General features: G+C 42.1%; 1 protein-coding gene across 1 annotated transcript; it reads right to left on the reverse strand.

Annotated features, from left to right (window-relative positions):
* Nucleotides 1-215: 215 nt before the first annotated feature.
* Nucleotides 216-3,254, reverse strand: LOC131217346 (protein STRICTOSIDINE SYNTHASE-LIKE 13-like). The gene is made up of 2 exons (XM_058212260.1): nt 3,001-3,254; nt 216-681 (listed from the first exon to the last, which is right to left on the reverse strand). The coding sequence occupies exons 1-2, from the start codon at nt 3,252-3,254 to the stop codon at nt 216-218; spliced, it is 720 nt and encodes a 239-aa protein (XP_058068243.1).
* Between the last annotated feature and the right edge of the window lie 4,672 nt (nt 3,255-7,926).

Consider the following 7,926-nt stretch of genomic DNA (forward strand, 5'->3'; position numbering starts at 1 on the left):
TCACTTCAACTTGATTTCAAGTCGAGTTAGTGAGTTTTAGAATCTGATATGCAACTAACTCAAACCATGAGATATTTCAATAAACTGAACATAATATAATTTTATGAAAACATAAACAAATGTTATAATTAACCACATTACTAGCAAATTAACTATATAAACATAAACAAATGTTCTAATTAACCACATTACTAGCAAATAAACTAGATAAGTGTCTAAAGCTTGTAAATGCCAACATCAGGCGCAACCACAGATCCCAACCATAAACTCCCATTGTTTTCTTCTACTTCACTAAGATGTGAAGTAATCATTCCAAATTTGTCATTCAATACCTCCGTGATCTCACCCTTCTCATTAAAACACATTCCAATCACACTGTTGATGGATGATGGTGTGATAGCTACCCAGAATTCTCCTCTAGGGTTCCTTTTGATGTTATCTGGGTATCCTGATAGCTGGGCGAAAAATTCAAGGGCTCCGACTTTAGGACCCTGAAGCCAAAACCTCAAAATTCTTTGGGTGGTGGTCTCGACGATGAGGAGGAATGTGCTATCCTTACTAATTGCCACCCCATTTGGGTAGACGAGGCCTTTAAGCAACAAGGTCAACTCTTTGCTTCGTGGATCGTATTTCAACAATCTTCCTGTCCGATCGCCGCTTATAGTGACCCATGTGTTGTCCCTACAAGAGAAAAGGTTTGATGAAATACGGTCTAACTGAAGTTATCAATAGCTAGAGATACATGTAATATTCAATTTACTCCCATGTATATGGTAATGCATCTCTAAAAAAATCTTATTGGGATAAAGAAATAATATAAAAACAGTAGAGAATTGTCCAAATATTCTTGCTTTATCATAAAATATGTAATATTTAATTTCCTTCCATGTACATGGTGATGTTCATATAGACCAATGATTAGGTAATCCTATCAAATCAAAGCTTGACAAATTTTAATTATCATTGGATTGGGTGGAGAGGTTCCCTCTAGTACATTAAAGAGGCCTCCTCACCTGGTATTCGATAAGTACTATCCAATCATGTTATCCTTAGAAGAAGAGAACAGGGGGCATGCCCATTTCAATTTAAATTTGCGTGGCTCCAAACTAAAAGTTTTCTTGATTCTTGTAAAAGAGCGGTGGGAATCATTCTCGATAGAAGATTTTTCCAGTTTCAAGCTATTTCAGAAGCTAAAGCTCTTGAAAGAAAAGATCAAAGATTGGAAGAAAGAGGTCTTAGAAAGTGTGAAGCGAAATACAAAGCGCTTTTAGAAAAATAAAAAATAAAAAATCCAAGAACTACCTAACCAAATACAATATGAAATTGAGAGAGGAAAAAATTAAATGGAACCAACACTCCTAAGCTACATGGTTAAAATAAGGGGACAACAATAAAAAAATCTTCATGTAATTGTGGGCATCCAAGCTTCTTCAAACAAGATTCAAACTTATTGGTGAATGGTAAAAGAATAGATACCAAAGCTAGTGTGAGCATCGTGATTGTCGATTTCTAGAAAAATCTCTTTGTAAAAGATTAATTAGAACCACCCACACCTTTACAATCTTCATTTCAATAAAATCTCTCAAGAAGAGGTGAAATGGTCTGAAAAAGCCAATATCGGAGGAAGAAATCAAATCGGCAATGAAGGAGCTAGGCAACGATAAAGCCCCCTAGCTTAGATGGCTTTCCTATTATGTTCTTTTAAATTCTTTTAGGTAGTGAAGTTGGACTTTGAAGAACTTTATAAATGAATTTGTAGGAGTCCATCTATCTTTGAACTTAAAGAAACTTTCATTGCTCTTATTCTAAAGGAGGGTGTGAGGATGCCAATTAAGCTTCTCAAAGGTTCTTACAAAATTTTAGTGAAAATTCTAGCTTCAATGTTCTAAGTGGTACTATTAAAGGTAATATTCAAACCTCAAGGGACATTTATGGAAGGTAAACAAATTACGAAAATTGCTCTAATTGCTCATAAATGCTTAGATATTCGGCATCAATCAAGCAAGAAAGAAGTAATCTTCAAGCTTGATATAGAAAATGCAACAGTTGGTATGAGCGATGGAATAGTACCTCCTTGGGTATATCATGCTAGTGTCCATGAAATAAACAATCCCGGTCGCCTGGTCAATATCCAGGCCGTTGGTGAAGCGAAAGGGGATCCCTTGGGCCCCACTGGCTAGCTGGGTGGCCAATCCTCTGGTGGGCCCCACCACAAAGAGCCCATAATAGCCATCCGCAATGTACAGATCCCCGGTGGCTTTACTAAATTGCAAGCCTAGTGGCCTACCGCACGTGTCTTCAAACCAAGGGTTATCAGCAACAAAATGAAAACATATGACGCTCCATAAGAGTATGTGCATGGCCCATTCACGCTAGGGAACATCAGATCAAAGGTCCAGATAACAACGGGCTCACTTTAAGAACTCAGTTCTTTATGGCACTATATAATCTTAGGCCCGAGGATTTAAGAAATGTACTCGAGTTCCCAGATCGTACTAATGGGGCCGGCTCTTACAGATCCAGACTGTTTATCTGATGGTAAATAAATGAAGCAAATCCAAATCTCAAGTGGATCACACCATATTAAACGGTTGTCATTGAATGCCCACAAAAAAAAAAAAATTCCTAGGGCCCATCATAATGTTTATTTGCCATCCAATCTGTTGATAAGGTCACACAGACATGAATGAAGCGGAAGCACAAATATCAGCTTAGATCCCCAACTTTTGGGCCCCACAAGAAGTTTTTAATGGTCAATAATCACTGTTTTATGTGGCGTGGTCCACCCGAGATTTGGATCAGCTATATTTTTTGGCCATACAATAAAACAAGCTAAAAGAAGTGATGGACAGTGTGGATGTACAACACATACATCAAGGTGGGCCCCATGATCAGGGACTAAGCCGTTACCCCGGATTCACCTCATGGGCCCCACATGTACAAAATATAGTGCAACATCAAGATACACGTTTGCTGATAATCACAACTGTCCATTGTTACCTGTGTGGTGAAGTGACCGCAAACTCAGTCCAGCCATGGGCCGTGCCTTGCCATTTAAGAACTCGACCATCTGAGACACCTGTATAAGGACCCTGGCCCACTGGATCGAAGGCTATGCTCTCTGGCCCAACCAGACCGCCTAGATCGAGCTGTTGGAAGCGTCCAGCCTCGATGGTGATATCTAAAGGGAGAGAGAGGGAGAGAGAAGGAAAACAGAAGAAGACGAATATGAAAAAGATGGCAAGCATTGTCATAGTTTGTAACAGTTAAAAACACGTAATAGATTGTATGGATTTCATAGAAGGTAGCTTTTACGTATATAAAGAGAGTAGGTGGAGAAAGACAGAAGTAAGGAGGGAAGCGGATTTCCCTTCCACAGGAAGTTCCTGCGATGGAATCTTAGGTGGGGGCCAACCTGATGTTTGTGAGAAATCTAACCCGTCCATCCGTTTTTTTAGATCATTTTAGGACTTGAGATTCAGGTGGGCCGCACAATTGGAAAAGGTGGTCAGGGAAATTTCATCTGTGGACGTTCAATCCTCACGTTTTCGGATCACTTGAGTCCTGGATCAGGTTCATTTTTTGCCCTATGTCCTAAAATGAGCTTAAAAAACGAATGGACGATGTAGATTTATCACAAACATCACGGTGGCCCCCACCTATGTTTCCCACGCAGGAACTTCCTACGAAAGGCTTTCGCAGTAAATCCGCGTCCAGGAGTCCGTATCGGATTGCGTTCTGAGTTACTCAGTACGCTCTCAGTACCCTCTTATCGCACTGAGTAAACTATGTTTGGCCCACCGTAAATGTATGTGGTTTATCCACGCCGTCCATCCGTTTTCCCAGATTATTTAAGGGGTTGAGACCAAAACTGAACCATATCCAAAGCTGAAGTCGACCATACCACATACCACAGGAAACAGTGGTAATAATGATTTCCACCATTAAAACCTTTCTGGGCCCCACAGTGATGTTTATTTTTCATCCAACCTGTTCATTAGATCACAAAAACAATGGATGAAGAGAAATCACAAACATCAGCTTGATCCAAAACTTCCGTGGCCTCAAAGAATTTTTCAATTGTAGAGGTTCAATCACACTGTTTCCTGTGGTGTGGCCCACTTGAGCTTTGGATATGCTTTATTATCTGTTTAAAGCTCTAAAATTATCTGGTAAAATGGATGGACCGAGGGGATAAAATATATAAATCACGGTGGACCTCACAGAGTTTACTTAGTATGCTAAGCCTAGTGAGTTACTCACTGGACGCGGATTGCGTCCTACCCCCGCCCGGACGGTAATCCGTACGGGCAGGGCTCTGTGGGGCCCACCATGATGTAAGTGTTTTATCCACGCCATTCATCTCTTTTATCAGATCAGTTTAAGGTATGAATCCAAAAATGAGGCAGGTCCACAGCTCCAATGGTCACAAAGTGGGGATTGAACGTCCACCATTAAAAAGTTATTGGGAGCTGGAGAAGTTTCGGATCAAGCTTATATTTGTGTTTTCACTTCATCCACGTCTACATGAACTTATTAATTGGTTGGATGCTAAAAAAAAAACATCACAGTGGCCCTTAGAAAGGTTTCAACGGTGGGAGTCATTATCACTGCAGCTTCCTTTGGTGTGGTCTGCTGGAGGTGTGGACCTGCCTTATTTGTAGGATCGTAATTTAAAATAGTCTGATAAAAGCGATGAACTGCGTGGATAAAACACTTACATTTCGGTGGGCCCCACAGAGCCCTACCCCGTCCAGGCATGGATTGCATCCTACCCCGCCTGAACGGTAATCCGTCCGGGCAGGGTTCTTTGAGGCCCACCGTGATATAAGTGTTTTATCCACACCGTTCATCATTTTACTCAGTTCATTTTAAATTATGATTGAAAAAAATAGGCTGGCATGAGACTTAAGTGGACCACAAATTGGGGACTGAACGTATACCATTACAAATTTCTTGAGAGATGGAGAAGTTCCGGATCAATCTTATATTTATTTTATTTTTTTTGGCTTCATCCACGTCTACATGACCTTATGAATAGGTTGGATGGTATAAAAAACATCATCGGTGGCCCCTAGATAGGTTTCAACGGTGAGTTTCATTATCAATGCAGCTTCCTTTGGTGTGGTCCACTAGAGCTGTGAACCTACTTCATTGTTTGGCTCATACCTTAAAATAATATGAGAAAAACGATTAACGGCGTGGATAAAACACTTACATCACGGTGGGCCCCACAGAGCCCTGCCCGGACGGTAATCCGTAGGGGCGGGGGTAGGACGCAATCCGTGTTCAGTGGGAATCGGATTGGCTGCCGTACCACGCTTCAGCTATATAGCTAGTGTATTGACGTAAGTAAGTTTTGTGGGTCCCATCATGAGGTGTGTGTTATATCCAAACCGTCCATCCATTTTGCGAGCTTGTCTTAAGGCTTGCAACAAAAAATAAGACAGATCTAAAGATCAAGTGGACCACACTGCAAAAAGCAGTGGGAGATTGAACATCTACTGTTGAAACCCTTTTGGTGTTCACCAAAGTTTTGGATCAATATGAAATTTGCGTTTTCTCTTAATACAGGTCTTTGTGACCTTATGAACAGATTGGATGGAAAATAAATGTCACGGTAGTTCGAACAATATGACCAGTGCGTGAGCCTGAAGTTGAGCTGGATCCAGCTGTTGGATCCAATGAGCCTGGACCTAATCTTTATCTGGCGATCAATAGAAATGCTATGGAACTTGGGACTGGGCCAGACCTCTTTGATTATTGGGCTATATAATCAAGCTATGATTTGTCCCAAAATCTAGCCCGAATCCATGTTTCTGGCCACTGGGCGTGGAGTGAAGATCTTACCGGTCCATATAGTTTTTTTCTTTCTTTTCTTTTTTCTTCTTTCTATGGAGTAAATTGAAAAAATGATAAGCAACCAACAATCTCGACTATCCGATCATAGACATCAAATAGGAGGTTCTAGAGAAAAATGGCGAACAGTCCAAATTTAACATTGCCCGTCAGTTTTTTTTTTTTTCTTTCTGTTAGCTTATTGGTACACCCCACTGTCAGTTCACACTTCACTGTTAGCCACCCCCATTAGGGAATCGATACCAAGACCTCAGTGTTGAAACGAGGTATCTTTCACTCAGTCTACTGCTGGAGCTATGGATCTGGGTGTCATCAGTTGGACGGTTAAGATCACCTGATAAGTGTGATTTAATAGTACGCATCCTCCAAAGTGAGCCCCACAATTTTGCCAAGTGTTTCATCCATGTCGTCCATCTATTTTTCTAGATCATTTTAGGGTATGATAAAAAGAAAAATGAGGTATATCTCAATCTCAAGTGGACCTGTAACGCCCTGAAAATCGGGAGTCGTGCATACACTCGACTCCCGAGTTCTCGGGGTCACTTATAACCGATTCTCATTAATATGCGTTTAATCAAGTTTAAATGCGCAACCTGGAATTTCCTGGAACATGAAGCACAACCACACAAGTCTACTGAAATGACGGAGATCAAGTATATATACAGGTCCAAAAATATAAATGGGTCGCACAAGGCGTTGCCCAACAAAACCACAAAAAGAATGATATATCCAAAAAGAATAAAGCTGAGTCCACACTCAGCGATCTAAATCCCGCCTGTCAAGGCAATGGAGAGCCGCCCATCAACTGAAAGTAGGACAGCTCGTCCTCCTCGTCTAAGCTCGCGTCGTCAGGCTCCTCGTACTCCTCGTCACCTGCAACTACGGGAGAGCCTGGTTGGTGTTTTAAAATACCGTCCCAGAGTGGGAGTGAGTGATCAACTCAGTGGGTGCTATTAGTCTTAAGTTGTAACAAGCATCGATTATATTATGAATTTAATGAAAAACAATCATTCATAAACACCTAACTAATCTTATTAATGCGTATGCATGACAGATGACATGATGCATGCCCTCACGACAACACTCCCTCGAGCGACTCCATCTAACGATCGCGTATGACCAACACTCCCTCAGAGCGACCTCGACTGCCAAGTTGCCAACCTAACTAATGCGATGCGATGATAATGTTAGCCGAGTTCTTAATTAAGTCCATTCATCCAGCAGGTTGGGGAAACTGATACACCCCACGTATCAAATGCCCTGAACTGGTTGCGATGCCAAGGCCCCTCAACGTGCGAGGCCAGGGCACCGCGATCCTTGATCCCGTCGGGTTCCCCATCCCCGACTTCAAGCACATGGGGAGTGCCGAGAAGAAGGGATCGCTCGCGGTCACTACGGGGAGGCGCGTCACCCCAGCGTAGGCCGACAGCTCGGACACAGTGTCCCATTCCACCATGCCCGGCTCACGAGGCGGTGGATCGGTTTCAATTTGGTTATCGATGGGCTACAACGGTTGTAGGGTGTTCCAGGTTCCATACATATGTGAGCAAACAGGGTTAACAAAACAAGGTTGGTCAGCCAGTAGACTAGACCGCATGAGTTCAGGCAAGTACGTGGCGGAACGACATCGGGTACGAGCGACCCATGTAGTCTAACTACTGTCGTCCTCACGCACTCGCCCAAATCCATGGGTTTAGCCTCAAGACGGTCCTACCAACGGGGCCGCCTTCACTCTTCTCGTATTCCTGACCAACCCAAGGGTTTGGGTGGTGATTCATAACATGTCAACTAACAGGGTTATCAACTAGCATAAACAACATCATGTTCTCATACACCTCAACATGCAATTCAGAATCTCCTAACAAGGGAGGCTAACAATATCATGAATAAAGGTGCATGTGTGTTGTGTGAATTGGTGAGGAAGTTAAGCACTTCCTACATCTCATAGAATCAAAATGCACAAGAGTTAATGAATTATACATGCTATGAAGCAACACCATATGAGAAAAATCAAATGAGACATGAACATGTAATCATCCATTTGTACTAAATCATGTGAGAAGCAAG

The sequence above is a fragment of the Magnolia sinica genome, chromosome 10, assembly GCF_029962835.1.
Source record: "Magnolia sinica isolate HGM2019 chromosome 10, MsV1, whole genome shotgun sequence".
Lineage (NCBI taxonomy): Eukaryota > Viridiplantae > Streptophyta > Magnoliopsida > Magnoliales > Magnoliaceae > Magnolia > Magnolia sinica.

What these genes read in the sequence shown, in the direction of transcription:
- LOC131217346 (XM_058212260.1), bottom strand. Translation starts at nt 3,254, where the DNA reads ATGACAATGCTTGCCATCTTTTTCATATTCGTCTTCTTCTGTTTTCCT. An exon ending in GCGGTCACTTCACCACACAG is followed by an intron (nt 682 to 3,000) that starts GTAACAATGGAC and finishes TTTCTCTTGTAG; the next exon opens with GGACAACACATGGGTCACTA.